The sequence below is a fragment of the Nothobranchius furzeri genome, chromosome 6, assembly GCF_043380555.1.
Source record: "Nothobranchius furzeri strain GRZ-AD chromosome 6, NfurGRZ-RIMD1, whole genome shotgun sequence".
NCBI lineage: Eukaryota > Metazoa > Chordata > Actinopteri > Cyprinodontiformes > Nothobranchiidae > Nothobranchius > Nothobranchius furzeri.
This window is the reverse complement of record NC_091746.1, coordinates 64,470,168-64,485,681: the sequence shown is the minus strand read 5'-3', so window position 1 is coordinate 64,485,681 and position 15,514 is coordinate 64,470,168. Positions and strand designations below refer to the sequence as shown.

Below are 15,514 nucleotides of genomic sequence, written 5' to 3'. Positions count from 1 at the left end.
ACAGATGGCCCATTAGACCAGCTGAAGTCACTGAAACACCTTGTTTCATGAAGGTTTCCGTTTTAGCACCAGCTGGGCAACAAAGCCCTCTTCTCTTGAATTCACATCACTGTTATTGAGAGAAGACCCAATTTCCTGTCCTCACTGGGATCCAAACTTATGAAAGAATCCTGTGATGCAAGAACTTGGTAACACAAGCCCTCATTACTGACCAGCACATTCTACTTCTATGGAAACTACTTTGAGACGACTCTTGTGACTTTGTAAAGGACATTTACGGACCCTTCCAGCAGTAGCCGGTTTCAAAGATGAGATGCAAACAGTGTAAATGTGAGCTGTAATATACATCAGCATTTTAATGGGAAAAAGCAAAAACACAAATCATGTTACTGATGCGTCCACAGAACTTATCGTGCTAAAATGTAGGCTGAAAAACATTCATAGGCACTGCCTACTCTCAGATGGTTTTTGGTCAACTTAAAACTCTTAAGGCAACACAATGGATTCATCTGAAACTACACCAACTCTAGAAGTCTAAATCTATTTCAAAAAATCACTGTCTGTGTAAACCAATAAGTTAGAAGTTCTTATCCATCTAAAGACTTTTGCATTGCATAGCAATGCTGCTTGTCCTCTGATTGGCTGGAAGAACGAAACGATGCTTCTCTTCACAGACCACCACGCTTCGGTCTGAAATCCACTTTCCCCACCCAGGAGCAAGCACGCTTTTCTTAATGAACATGTCTTTATACAGATTTAGTACAATTTAACAGAAAAATTGGCTATTTACATAAAACAGGCTTCCAAATAAAATCACAAAGTGGAATGCAGAAACAAAACAATTTGTTATTTCAAATTTTGTGAGGACAACTAAGACTTTGTGCAATATCCATCTGCCTGTAAGATAAGATAAGAGTGGCAGTAATCCCTGCAATTGTTTTATTTCAGATAGAACTAATTTAAAAAATAAAGTTGACAGCCACTTCCTGTTGTTCTAAACAAACAAAAGAGGTCTTTGCATGTCTCTTGATGGTGTCACAAACTCTTCTTCAGTCCTGACATAAAACACAAAAGGCAAAAGCTCTTTGTACAACATCAGCATTTTTTCTTTAAATTGCTCCAAAAAAATAAAAACACACATTTTCTCTATCATTTTGTAGCAAAAACAAAATAATAATGGCATAGTCCTTCTGGATTCAGCGGGAAGATGATCAGGACCTTGTCTTGGTGAATAAAATCATCAGTTCATGCACACACACACACACATACACACACACTTCTTATCCACAGATGGGATTCTTCCGTCTGTTCAGTCCGGTCAAGGGGATGAAGGAGCACTGGCGTCTGAGTTTTGTTGCACCCAAATTCCCATCAACCTGCTTACATGTATGTTTCACAGAATGACTCAACACCCTGAGGACTCACTCAAACTCATGTGTCACCATAGTAACCAGTGGAAAGCAACAGGAAGAGCTCTCTTTTGTTACATATCTTGTGGCTGTGTTCCAAAACTGTGGACTGAGTGCTTCCTGTGGCGAAGCGAACTGCCTCTTTGCCCTGGATGATCGTTAAATGTTGATATAAAATCCTGCCCTTGCTCTTTGGCTTCCAGGGGCTGAAAACAAACAATAAGCTGAAGTTTTACGGTACATTTAATTCACTGAACATTTGTTTGGAACAAGAACTTTCTGACACACTGTATAATTTACATTTGGCCAGTAACACTGAACAATGGAAACGGGCCCAGGAATGCAAGGTGCATTAGCGGTAGCTTTAACAGTGTTAAAGGGTGACTAATCTTCCAGATTGGGGCAGTGGGTGAGGCGTGGAGCTGGTAAAATGATGTACCAGCTTCAGTAACAGTAATTTTAGTCACGTGACAAACGGAGCACATCTGGCGCACTCCTTCCCCAGCGGAGTACGACCCTTGTGGCCTCAGACGTCTAGACGGCGTTACTGTGATCAGTGGGTGTGGTAGCCAGTAGCGCTCATGCCTGCTTGGTTGGTTAGCATCGTCCCGTTGACGCCCTGTCCGGGCTCTACCATGCCCCCGTTGCTGACGGCGCCCACGCCTGTCCATCCAGCTCCAGCATGTAAATGACTTCAAAGAAACAGAAAAGACCGTTTGGATTCAAATGCTGCACAGCGGAAACAGAAAAATCGATTAATCGGCCATCTTTCATATGCTTCAACTGCAGCAATGAACCCATAGATACAAGAGGAAATAAAGTTTCAGTGTGACTGAACATTTAATAATTTGTGTGGATGGAAGAGTCTTTAAGGGGCACTACACATTTACATTTTTCTTTCCTGTTGTCTTACAGCTAAAATCCAGAGTTTTACCCTTTCAGGAATTAGGTAAATTATTCTAGGAATCTTGCAAAGTGATAGTCTGACCCTGTACTCTGATATAATGTAAGAAATGTCCGTCGTTTTTTTTTTTTTTTGCAAAGCCCGCCCCTATTCATAGAGGCAAATGCAATTTGAATTGAGTGCCGCTCAGCATTAGCCAATAGTGTTAGACATCTGCTTACATACAGATGTTCATCACGGAGCACGCGCACTAGCAGTAAACCGGTATATGAAAAATTCACATCATAACACAAATAAACACCTGTTTATGGTACGACCTGGTTACCGCACAGGCCTAGGTGTACAGCTGCACCCAAGACTAACATAGGTTTAAGACAACAGACAACTGCTAAAGCTACTCCATCTAAAGGGAGTTTTCGTACTGACATCTTGCTGCGTTTACTTACTTGTAGCCCTGCTGATCCCAGGTCTGCCCATAGACGCTGTAGCTCGGCACCTGCCATCCATTAGGGACATACTGACCGATCTGTTGGGTGTTGCTGTACCACTGACCCCACTGGTTGTAGGGCTGTGCTGCAAAGCTCAGTGTGTTCTGCTGATGATGAGAAGAGCGTTTTACTAAACGAACTTCCGCTGTAGCAGACTGGTCTGTGTTAAAAACTGCAGGTTGGGAGTCTTCATACCTGTGCCATCTGTACCTGCTGTATGGGGCCCTGGACCATGTCTGTCGTTTCCTTGCCCCAGTAACACTTGACCACATTGCCCTCTATGGAAGTGCCGTTAACAGAAACTATGGCGTGGGCTGCTGCCTCGTGGGAGTTAAACCTGAATCAGGTAAAAACCAAAGCTAAAACAGACTACTTCAAAGTTTTCTTTGAACGATTTCAAGTGAATCTTTAAGGTAAAATATCCGTCAGGTGTATATGAATGTTTACCTCACAAACGAGTAGCCCTTCTCTGGGAAAACACGAATTTCCATTATTTGGCCAAAAGGAGAGAAGGTCTGTCTCATGATTTGTTCTGTTAACACAAAAATAAGGTTTAATTTGATGAGGCATGACTTAAAATTCCTGAAAGAAGTTAAACGTTGCCTCACCTGTGAGACCGGTTGTGACTCCTCCGCAGTAGACAGTACAGTTGCTGGGGCTGGACTGGTTCAGCACCTCATCAAATGATAGCTGCTTGGTACTGGTTGCTGAAACGAGAGTGGCAATGGGATTCTGTAAACACGGCATCATTTTAATAAATCTGTTCTAGATTGTGAGACATTCTGAAATTACACATCCTAAAGTAAACAAAATGAAACAGTTAATTCTGTTTTGAGTTGCATTTAGATTATATAGATACAGCCTTAAATACCAAGTTCACTCACTTTTTCAACACATTTGCAGTGGATTCTAGTATAAAAGAATGCTTTTAGAGTCCATCGCTGTGGAAAAATGCTCTGGCCCTGCTGTTTCAGGAACTAGAAGTTGGCTAGAGGAGAGTTGAACAGAAATCAGCAGGATTTGGAGTCTTATTTCCTGATATTTATTTATGTTTATTTATTTAGCAGACGCTTTTATCCAAAGCGACTTACAATTTATAACCTATAGGGCATGTTGTGATCTGTGGGGGAAACCGGAGTACCCGGAGGAAACCCACGCATGCATGGGGAGAACACGCAACTCCACGCAGAAAGGCCGCAGCCGAGTTTCGAACCTGAGACCTTCGTGCTGCGAGGCAACAGCGCTAACCACTGCGCCACCATGCAACAACTCTGATTGGCTAACAGCAACACGCCTTTACCACCGACTCCATTTGCTCTGCAACGTTGATGCCTCTCCACAGTTTTCTGTCAGCTTTCTAATTGTATCTCCAAAAATAACACAAGATTGAAGGAGTTCTGCCATGTTGTAGAGTTCAGGGTTTCCCTTACATAGGCGTAGCCGTGGCAGGCCGCCACGGCTGAAATCTCACCGCCACGCCTACAAAATCACAAGTTTTATTCATTTATTTTTGCGCTGTTTCCCGAAGAAGCAGCGGGAACTACTATGTTGTCGCTTGTGATAACAGCCGGCGGGCAGCAAGGAGGAGTAGGCAGGGCAAGGTGAAGTTACTGAGTTTAAAATTAGAAAGGTAGCAGTGGATATAATGCATTTATATTTACATGTTTCAGTAGCATTAAAATAAACGAGCGTTGACGATCTTGACAGGGTTTCCTCCCCCCACCAGGATAAGCATCACTTATTCATGTAAAATTTATTTATTTTTTCGTGTCTGACTTTAACCGCATCTAATACTGTATTACTGCGTGAGCGCAACAGCGACAACTTAAGATCGATGTGTGAGCAGCCTGAGAGGTCAGGTGTTTCATCTGAACCCTTAAAACCTCCAGCAGACTACGCTGCACTATTGACGTGTTAGCGCGCAGCGCTAGCAACTTAGCGACGTGACATGTCTCGGAGAAAGCGTAAAAACACGTTGGACGCTTCTTCTGAAGCGGGAAAACAACACCTCTTCTTAGGCAGAGCACGACGTCGCCTCGGCTCGTTCACCCTCTGCCGAGCCGGACTGAGCTCGATAACATTGACCCAGCACAGCCACTGGATCGTTGGAGCTGCCCCGTGACTGCCTGATGGACAACCAGCGGGTTTCATCAGACTCGTTAAGTTTCTCGTTTTTGCTGGGGACCCCCTCTATTTTACCGCTCCCTCCTGCAGTCTTCCCCTATTAACATTTAAAATGATTCTGTAAATTTGTGTATCAATAGAAAAAATCTCTGCCTCTGCCAGCTGCAGTAAATGTAGTTTCCAAATAATAAATAAGAGGTGCATTCATCTGTGTATCTCCTTTGATCCGCATTAGTGATATTCTCAGCACCAGAACAGTGAAGCAAAGAAACAGATTCCTGAGTTAGTTATTTTATTTATTAGGTGCATCTAACCTGTTCTATTCTTCTCTGAAATGAGATCAAATCAGTGCTTCTATGGGTTGTCTCCTCTCTGCACTAGAAAATTTTACTTTATTTAGAGACGTGTCATAATTTCTCCCCAAACACATTTATATTAGATACCAATGCAGAAAATAGGAACAGGAGACTAATTTCATATTCAGGCTGCATGTTAAACGCATAGCAACTGATCATATTACAAGAAGAACAAGTAAAAAAAAAATGATTTCTCAGTGAACTGGGTCCCAATATTTGTGATCTTACTTTCAGTGGTGGTTTTAGGAGCAGGTTTCCTCGTGGCCCAGTTGGTCCTGATCTGTCTTCCTCCCAACCACTGTCCTCCCATTTGCTGAATGGCATTCTCTGCATCCTGAACAAAGAAGATGAACAAAGATTAAAGGTTTTATATTATTTTAACATTTGTTCACTCACAGCACACTTACCCATTTGTTGAAGAAGGAAACAAAGCCATAGCCTTTAGATTTACCCGTGGCCATGTCTTTCACCACTCGACAATCCCTGCCGACAGACAGTTAAGTCGCACAACTGTTAAGTTCAACCACTTACAGATTTTTCTTTTAAGTGCATCAAAGCTAGTGCTGACACCAGATATGGGAGAAAACATAAAAAATATTCAAGTCACTGAACAAAGAAAAGGAGAAAAAGAGGAGCATCTTATAGGCCTGGGCAATATGGACATAAATGTTCAATAATTATATTTATAACCTAGGGCTGGGCGATACGGCCTAAAATTAAAATCCGATTTAATTTATTTCGATTCGGTTTACGGGTTTTTTTCTTTCAGATTTCCCCCTTTAATTGTTAGGAAACGCAATCACAAATGGAAGACAGCTTAAAGCCAATTTTGTTTTTATTTAAACAAAAGCAGGTGCAGGAGCAGCTGCTCAGTGGTTAGAGCTGTTGCCTTGCAGCAAGAAGGTCCTGGGTTCGCTTCCTGTGCATGTGTGGGTTCCCTCCGGGTGCTCCGGCTTCCTCCCACAGTCCAAAAACATGACTGTTAGGTTAATTGGTCTGTCTAAATTGTCCTTGGGTGTGAGTGTGTGTGCATGATTGTTTGTCCTGTGTGTCTCTGTGTTGCCCTGCGACGGACTGGCTCTCTGTCCTGGGTGTACCCTGCCTGATTGCCCGTTGACCGCTGGAGATAGGCACCAGCCCCCCCGCGATCCTACGTGGACAAAGCAGGTTCAAACAATGGATGGATAATCAAAAGCAAGACAAATGTAACCCTCATTTCTGAGAAGAAAAATGAACAAATTGCTGCCTTTGACTGCGATGGGTTTTAGGCAGATGATGGAGCGTGGGATCTCTTGCTCCACGTCTGTCGCAGCAAACCAGTTTCAAACGTCCCACTCTCACCAGTAGCCATGTTGTTGTTTGCTGTTGCGTGTGTGCTATGACGTTGTTGTCGCTTGCCATACTGCTGTGTTAAACTAACTCTACAGAAGCTCTTGGGAGCCAAAAAGGCACCATTACTTTACATTACATTGCATTACATAAAAACTCAATTTACTTATTTTTTAGATCACCTAAAACAAAAAACTCAAATTAATTCATTGTATCCATTTTTCGTATCATCTGATCGCGTCGTTTGAAATCACAATTGCAGTCCAAAGCATTTAAAAATACATCTGGAGGAGTAGAGTCCAGTGCTTTAATTAGAAGTATCGACTGTCCAAGTTTACTACTGAATGTGATCCAGGTCAGATGCTGAATACAAAACGGTATTTGGTCTGAGAGGGTTAACATGGAGGCAGATTTAGATGTGACCTTAATACCAAAAAGGATCGAGTTACTGGATAAACAATAAAACATACAAGCTTTTATTCAAGCATAATATAATAGAAAGTATGAACACTTAACTGATGTTTAAAGAGCAAGTCACCCCCAAATCAACTGTTTTTTTTCTGATAAACTATATAAATGTGTGTCTAATCGTGCTGGAGACACGTGTAGTCAATAGTTTTGCACTTTAGTTCAAATTTTAATTTTCTGCCTAAAACTGTCAGTGTTGTGCCGTTGTCAGGTAAAAACTCTGCACTGCATTTGAATTTAAATCTGCCTTCGCTATTGGCTAAGAGGTACCCTAGAGCGTTAGCTGGTACCATATGATGTCACAATGTCGTTGTAAGCCTGTGTGTATGTATTTGTTAGCGGCTCCGCCCTCTCAGTCTGCTAGGCAACAGCATTTGTTGCATTCTTCAAACAGGAAGTGGGAACAGAGTAATACTCTGGTAGGGGGTGACTTGCTCTTTAAACAAACTTTAGCTGGCACATGCAGAGTCTATGTTCTGATGATCATTAGTAATAAGGGTGATGGGAATAAACTTACGATATTTTCCCAAAAGGGGCGAAAGCAGCCTTAATGTCATCTGTGGTGATTTCAGGACTTAGATCTCCAACAAAAACATGGAAATGACCTAAACAAACAAACAAACAAACAAACTAACATTAAGATCATTGGTATTTTTAAAAGTAGGGCTGTCGCGGTAACCGCAAAAATGAAATATCGCAATATGAAGAAGCCCACCGCGCTGCATCATGGGCCACCGCGATTACTGAGCTTGGTTCAACTCAGTGATGCATGCTGAGAAGGATGGCTGCACTGGTATCAAAACGAAACGTTACTTCGCTCCTGTGGGAGCACTTTGGTTTTCAGTATGTCAGCTGCTGCGCAGCCAGAGTCCTTGGCCGAGACAGAGCTGCCACCAGCGGCAAAATAATAATAATAAACGCTCGGAGACCTGCTGAAGTTCCGGACAAGCACTGCTTCTGCCACCGTCCCGAAGAGAGTTTGAGCCGAGCTGGAGCTCACTCGCTACCTGCAGGAGGAATGCATCCACCCTAAAGAAACCCCCCTGACATGGTGGAGCAACAACCCGGGAGAGATTCCCTTTGCTCGCCAGAGTCGCACGCAAGTACGTGTGCGTTAGTGCAACGAACGCACCATCCGAGAGGGTTTTCAGTGTTGCTGGAAATGTTGCCACCCCTCTCAGATCCTCTCTCAAACCGTATATGGTTAACATGCTGGTTTTCCTTGTAGGTAACAAGGACGTGACCGAGCTATAAATCACCGTCATTCGTGTGTGTGAAAGTGAAATGATAGTGCGCCCTTTGATCTGCATTCAGTAAAGTGTTATAAAAGAAGGCACGGCAATTTTTAACCTTTTTTAAATGTGTAAGCATTATGTTTAGATAGTACTGCAATAAAAAAAGGGCTGCAATAATATCGCACATCGCAATATTAAGCCACCCTGAATCACCACAGGGGGAATTCCTCAACCGCGACAGCCCTATTTAAAAGCTTAATGAAAATAAAGATATTGTATTTTTCTAAAATTATTAATCCACCGCAGCTCTGAAGGTTTCCAGACACAGATGTCACAGAAATCTCAGGAGTTTACCAACAGAACCAGCTTCCCAATAATACAGGGGTGAGCAATCCTGGTCCTCGAGGGCCGCTATCTAGCAGGTTTTAGTTGTTTCTCTGCATAAACACACCTGGTTTGAATCTGCTGGTGATTAACAGGATGTTGCAGAGCCTGATGAGCTGCTGAACAGGTGATTTATCCAGGAATCAGGTGTGTTGGAGCAGAAAGAAACTAAAACATGCTGGATAGCGGCCCTCGAGGACCAGGATTGCCCACCCCTGCAATAATAGGTCCAATCACTGAAGATGATCTTTGAGTAGGAAATGAAGCATGTGATGCAGACTTGGGTTTACAGTGCACCACTATGATTAGATTGTTGCCAAAACACCCCAGTACTGACTTTGCTAACTTCATGACATGGATGCTGACATTTAACATCATGATTGACCTATGGCGGAAACCTCTAGACTCCTCGACAAGAAAAACATTTTGACTCCATGTTCTGCTTCCTGTGCACCCCAGACCACATTTCTTAATGTGAGAAAGCCCCTCAGAGACATTTCTGATGTTCTGCTGTGTGAAACATTTATGAACAACTAATATCAAACATGGCTCTTTCAACAAGCTCCATTTGGTTAATTCAGATAAGATCAACAAGCTAACAGCTAGTCAGAAAGGGGCTGAGACCAAAGAATTGGCTGCCATCTTAAAAGGAGCTCAAATATCAGATTCATTTACAAACCTAGATAAAAACCACAGCTAATGTAGAATGAAAAATAGTCTTTCAGTAATTTTGCATCCAACTGCAATGAGATACACAGACCAACTACTCACTGCTTGTGTCTTTCTTTTGGCTTGTTGGTGTTGTGGCCCAGTTGACCTTCACTTCCTGTAAAGACAGACGAGGAAGGCAAGAAAGAAAGAAAATAAATCAGATGTGAAGCTTAAGGGTGAAGGGGGGGGGCTTCTTTTTCTCTGATTGGAGGGCTTCTCACACCAGCTTCACTTAGGTCACATTTTGTTGATTGAGATATTTTTTAAAAGATGGCCTCTTTAAGCCACACTTTGGATTCTTACAGCACCAACACAAACTGATTTATATTTAATTTTACAAACCTTTTCATAAATCAAAACAGTTACAAACAGTGGCGTACAGTTATGGCTATCAAGGCCTCTCCTTTATAATCAGGGTCACTTTATTCTGAGGCTAGTAATAATTTGGAGCAAAACTGTAGGAAGTAAGGTCCAAATAACAAGGGACTTACAAACAAGTGAATTTTACGAACTTGTTATACTCCTCAAATGGTCCTTCAATACCTGTTGAGGATAAAATATTTTCAACTGAATGTATTTTTCTTAAACTTGCTCTTAAGTGGATTCTATGTGGAAATAACTTTGCAAAAGAACACACAGCAGTAAAGATGTGAGGGGATAGAAGAGCATTAATTAAAGTAGATCAGAGGATGTTATACGTTGCATGAGCACAGCTACGTTAAACCGACACACACACACACACACACACACACACACACACACACAGAAGCTCACTCACACAGCATGGAGCATGAAGGGACAAAAACAAACTGTTTGTAAAACGTAATTAACCAGCTACTGATCACTTCCTGGACCACGTTAAAAACACTATAATACAATAAATAACTACATGAACTACATCACTATCACAGCACAGAGGGCCATGAAAGTTAAAGCTTTTTTATTTAAATAATCTTTGTAGAATTTTATGACAGCTGATTTATTAGTTTGATTAATATTTTACACAGTTTGTTCTTGCAGTAAAAGTATTTTACTGATAGATGAAACTTGAGGAAAATGATCGGTTTAATGTGTGATTTTAAAAACAGCTTGTGTTCAGACTTACTAGGTTTTGTATAAGTACTATAACTGCCATTATAGCTACTCTTATAACAGATGTATTTATATGATTTAGTAGTAGTTATTCATTATTTTATTCCATTACACATTCAATCCCTCACTCTCCGTTTGAATATGTAACAATATTTTCTGCACCTGCTGCGGAATAATCAGCAGGGTGAAAACACGACGCACACGCTTTAAGCCTGCCGCGTTCTCACATGCTGAGGGTGCAGCATGTGGGTTTTTAATGAGACGTGTGAATCGGACCATGGCTCTTGTAGTTGAGGGTTTTTATAGAAAGTTACGTCGCCGTTTCCTGTCGGGTTAATAGAAAAGGTCAAACTCACCGAATCAAAAAGCTTCTTTTAGCTGTTCTATGGAGTATATGTGCACTCATAACCTCCAGCTACAACAAAGGAGCACATTTCATGTAATTATGGATTAAATGTAACTAAAATATTAAAAAGAAAACTGGCTATGTTACAGATATGGTTTGCTTTTCATGTCTGGGATGCAATTTCTGTTGGGAAATCTAAAGCTGTAGCTTTTAAAAAGCTCAGTAACCAAATCTAGTAACTTTTAAACAGTAATAACTGTAACCATGTGACCTGTTAAAAACCAGCAACCATTATCTCACTGGCGTCTTAAAAGGCAGTTATCTTATTTGTCTAGTCTATTCTGGTCCATACATGTAAGTAGATAATCACTCCCAGACTAAATTTAATGGTCTAATGTGATTCTTATAGCTCAGAGACAATAGTGACACTGTTAAAATGATAGGAAAATGACTTCACAACTATTAGTTTTCAATCAAAGTTCGGTCTAAAAGGACAAGTTATTTTTTCACGACCACATCAGGTTAGATAGTATGAATATTAATTAGCTTTTATAGTTCTGAGCAATGTGGAAAACAAAAAAGCTTTTTTTTGCTTCAGTAGATTTGGTTTAAAAAACAAGAAGTCAGCTGATGACTTAAATGTGTTAAAAGCACAAAAACCAAGAAAGCAGGAACAATTATAAAAACTAAAAGCTCTAACAAAAAAAAGATATGAAGGCTCTAATATTCTGAAACTACACAGCCGAGAAATAAGAAATGTGGAATACCATTCTGGATTATTTGCGCTGTGCACAGGAGAATGATGTGCACAAGAGAATAAACACATTAAGTGGAGGAGGAAGGGGGAAGCAAGACAAATTTGAACAGGAAACAGTTCTCCAGAGGCTTCATGATGTCATCCTGACCAGCGCCCACCCAGCCCTGCCTTTGGTGACTCACCCAGGAGATATGATAGCTTACCTTACCCAGTATTTTCCGACCATTCATAGCTGCAATTGTGGCAGTGGCATGTCTATGTTCATAGAACTCCACAAAGCAGTACGGATCATGACCTGCTGTCTGGAGTGGAAAAGAAACACAATTTTAAGTCCACGTGGCCTTGACGACACCATCATTCAGCAATACATGGAAGACCACAGAATTACTGTGCAACAGAGAAACGTTAAGGCCAGATGGGTCAAGCTAAACCACATCAGTATGTGCGCTAATTTTTACAGAAATGTTACTCGACAAGAAAGTAGCGAGAATAATTGAGAAAAAAAGACTAAACTTACATCTACTATCATTTTACAGCTTTTACAGGGTCCAATCTGGCTAAACAACTCCAAAATCAAGGCCTCTGTCACGTCCCGGGAGAGATTCCCCACATACCTAAATACAAGAACACAAAAATGAATATGACACGTGTTAATCCAATAGCTCACTGGGCCATGACTGCTGATGACTAGTTGTACACAAAAATGCTGGAAATTATACAAATATTTAGTTGGAATCACAACAAATCAGTATTTTGTGGGGCAAATGAGATAAACAGTAGAATCTGTAAATCTACCTACTTTAATAAAACAATCATGATAGATAGATAGATAGATAGATAGATAGATAGATAGATAGATAGATAGATAGATAACACTACAATATTCATACACACACAAATACATACATATACATACACTAAGCTGATATTTACTGGTATTGGCTGATATACCTTTGTTGTAGACCCAATTTATTTTACATGAAGTCAACAAGAAAAAACATTGAATGCATTTTAAATGTTGCTGGTGAATTTGAGCATGTTGTTTTTGTGTTTTCAATGCATTTATTTTTTCATTTTCATGAGCATTTTTTCTGATGTTTTTCTACATTTTGCATTTACACACAAAATTTGTATTTTTATTTATTTTAATTTATATTTACATTCCTGATAAACGTTGGCTTATTAAATTCTCTTTTTTTAATCACCCGTTTTGTCATGTTTTAGTCATGTTATTGGGTTTACCTGATTAAATCTTTGATTTTAAAACTGTAGTTTGTTAAATTCAGCGGTTAAGCTTCAGAAATGTTGTGCACCCACCACAATTGTTAGGGACATTTTATCATGAAAATAAGGTAGAAAATGTCGAGACATCAACAGCAAGTATTGGTCGGTGGCTCATTTTAACCATTAGATATGGGCACCAGTAATAGAAAATGTATGAAAGACGGTTTCAACCTTGGATGGCTGGGACAGAACGTAAAAACTACAATGAAAGCCAGATTTCTAATCAAGTAAATGTACTTATCCACTGTATTGCAATTCTCCTTTTATTTACTGGTTTAGGTAATTACTTCACTCCATCTCAAGAACGACACCAGCAGATTGTAAACAACAATCTAAGTTTAAATAACAAACGGGAAGAAACCTATTTTACAGCACGGAGAGCCGCTGTAAGGCCTACAATAACAGGGGGTTAATGGCAGAGAAACGGCTGCTTGTTTCGTGTTTTTCTGCTCACAGAAACACTTCAGTCCGTCGCACATCAACCTCCAACGGGTTCAACAGCTCTCGGTGCTCAAACGTCCCAGAAAACTTTAATTTTAACATTTCTTTTTCCACAGATGTTTGATCTGAGATTTGTGAACCCACGAATAGATTTTTCTAGAACTAGCTAGCTTGTTATCTCGTTAGCATCGGGTAACACGTTCATTTCAACATCACAAATAATTAGATTGCATTTTATTTTTAATTGGAAGAACGTTGGCCAACGTTTGCTGTGAATAAACAGACAAATGTCGACATTTATGAATAAAAGGGCCCTTTTTGTCCCCGGTGGGCTCCAACTGCCGCTAAATGCTGTGCTAACAGTAACGCAGTCACACTTACAGGGTTTTGGGCTGCTCGTCGTCCATTCTGTCTCACTTTCTGGCCGAAAACAAGTCGCGACCTTGTGAGCAAATCCACGACGGTGGCGGGCAACTCTCGGTGGCACCGTCCAGCTGTTTTAATGCGAAGTGTGAAGGGGTTGGACACCGCTGGTAGCTTCGGAGTGAACAATGGGCTGCCAAAAAGAAGGCGAAGCGACCGGAGGCCGACTGAAAACACGCATGCGCAGAAATTCAGCCAAACGAGATGTTGAAGCTGGGGGGTCAGCTTCATGGAGCACAGCGGATTTTAGCCTTTTTTATAATTTAAATACTTTAACATTTATATGATTAATGTTCACTAAAAACTTGCCTATACATTTATTAGAAGATTTATTCTACGCTGTTAACCTGCTCCAAAAAATCTAAAAGCACATTTTAGGTCATTAAGTTTCCTGATCAGAAATGGCTTGTATTGAAAGCATTTATGCCTGGTTTCATCAAACCCTGGGTATTGTTTTATTTATTGAATGTAGAATGTTGTACAAACTATTTCACAAATAGCATCTTAGTTTGTTATTTGGTTTTGATCATTAGGGTTAAATCAAAATGTCAGTACACTGAAATATTGCAAGATTGTGGAATGATACTATGTTGATATCAAAAAGCAGGGTATTGGTTTTGATGAGAAACATTTTCTTTTGTGTGATGCAATTCAAACTGCTAGGTGGCAGCAGTTTTTACCACCTTAATTCTGATGGGAAAACAAGATCTTGCGAAAACACTGGATGTGTCTTGCAGAACCTAGTTTTTGCAACAAAATTCAGTCTTGAATTCAATTCAAATTCAATTCTAAAATACTTTATTAATCCCAGAGGGAAATTGATTGCTGTAGTGGCTCAGAATAACAATAATAATCAAGTCATCAAAGAGTTGTTGGATATTACAATGGCTGTTGGCAGGAAGGATCTCCAGTAGCGGTCAGTGTTGCAGCGAAACTGAAGAAGCCTCTGACTGAAGACACTCTTCCGTTGTCGGACAGTCTTGTGAAGAGAATGCTCAGGGTTGTCCATCATTTTCTTGATTCTCTGGAGAATCCTTCTTTGCATTATCTCCTCCAGCGGCTCCAAAACTGCCGAAACTCTGGCTGAGTCCTTGAAAAGGCTTGGAGTTCCTCCATCTTGTTGGCCAGTGATCTCACATTGCCCATTATGATCGGTGGAAGAGATGGTTTGAATTTCCTCTTTCTCTGTCTCCGTTTTGCTCCCGCTCTGCATCCACGCTTCTTGCGTTTAGCTCATTTGGGATTTGTGGCTTCAGTTGAGGTATTATTTCAGCCTTTCCAATGTTAATCAGCTGCTCTCGATTGTAAACCAGCTTGTTGCCATGGTTACGCATCATAACAAATGCTCAGAAAGGGAAAAAAGCTAAAAAATAGCAGTACAAATCCTCCAAGCTTCACAGCACCAGAAACAGAAAAGTAAAGTGTCCAAAAAATACAGTTTTTCTTGAGAAACTAGAAGAAAAAATGTCCAAGAAAAGGCAAAACTTACATATAGTCAACAGAGCTACATGCAGCCACCCAGAGCAGCGCAGTTCCGATGTCAGGGAGGGAAGGGATACTTTGCAACTTCTTCATATTTTACATTTATTTTATTGAGTCAGTATGTGCTAAAATGACCCTTTACAAGGTTAATGAAAGGGCACCCAGCCCCCATCATCCCCTGTTGCCAGAATATTCCACTTGCAACTTCAGACAGGTAAGCTGCTCAGTTGGGACTTGGAGAAAACCGAGCTGACATACCTGGTGCTGCAGTCTGGTTCCCG

The 15,514-nt window shown here is 40.8% G+C and overlaps 1 protein-coding gene across 2 annotated transcripts; it reads right to left on the bottom strand.

Annotated features, from left to right (window-relative positions):
- Window positions 1–1,634: 1,634 nt before the first annotated feature.
- Window positions 1,635–13,904, bottom strand: LOC107374854 (cytotoxic granule associated RNA binding protein TIA1). 2 transcript variants are annotated; one of them, XM_015943137.3, is made up of 12 exons: window positions 13,710–13,904; window positions 12,121–12,217; window positions 11,807–11,905; window positions 9,469–9,523; window positions 7,596–7,683; window positions 5,689–5,764; window positions 5,510–5,615; window positions 3,410–3,508; window positions 3,249–3,333; window positions 2,997–3,138; window positions 2,760–2,908; window positions 1,635–2,101 (listed from the first exon to the last, which is right to left on the bottom strand). In XM_015943137.3, exons 1-12 carry the CDS (start codon window positions 13,733–13,735, stop codon window positions 1,963–1,965), a joined length of 1,161 nt encoding a protein of 386 aa, XP_015798623.1. In that variant the 5' UTR covers window positions 13,736–13,904; the 3' UTR covers window positions 1,635–1,962. The 2 variants fall into 2 exon arrangements, with proteins under 2 accessions (XP_015798623.1, XP_015798624.1); XM_015943138.3 differs by having other exon boundaries at window positions 2,760–2,905.
- Between the last annotated feature and the right edge of the window lie 1,610 nt (window positions 13,905–15,514).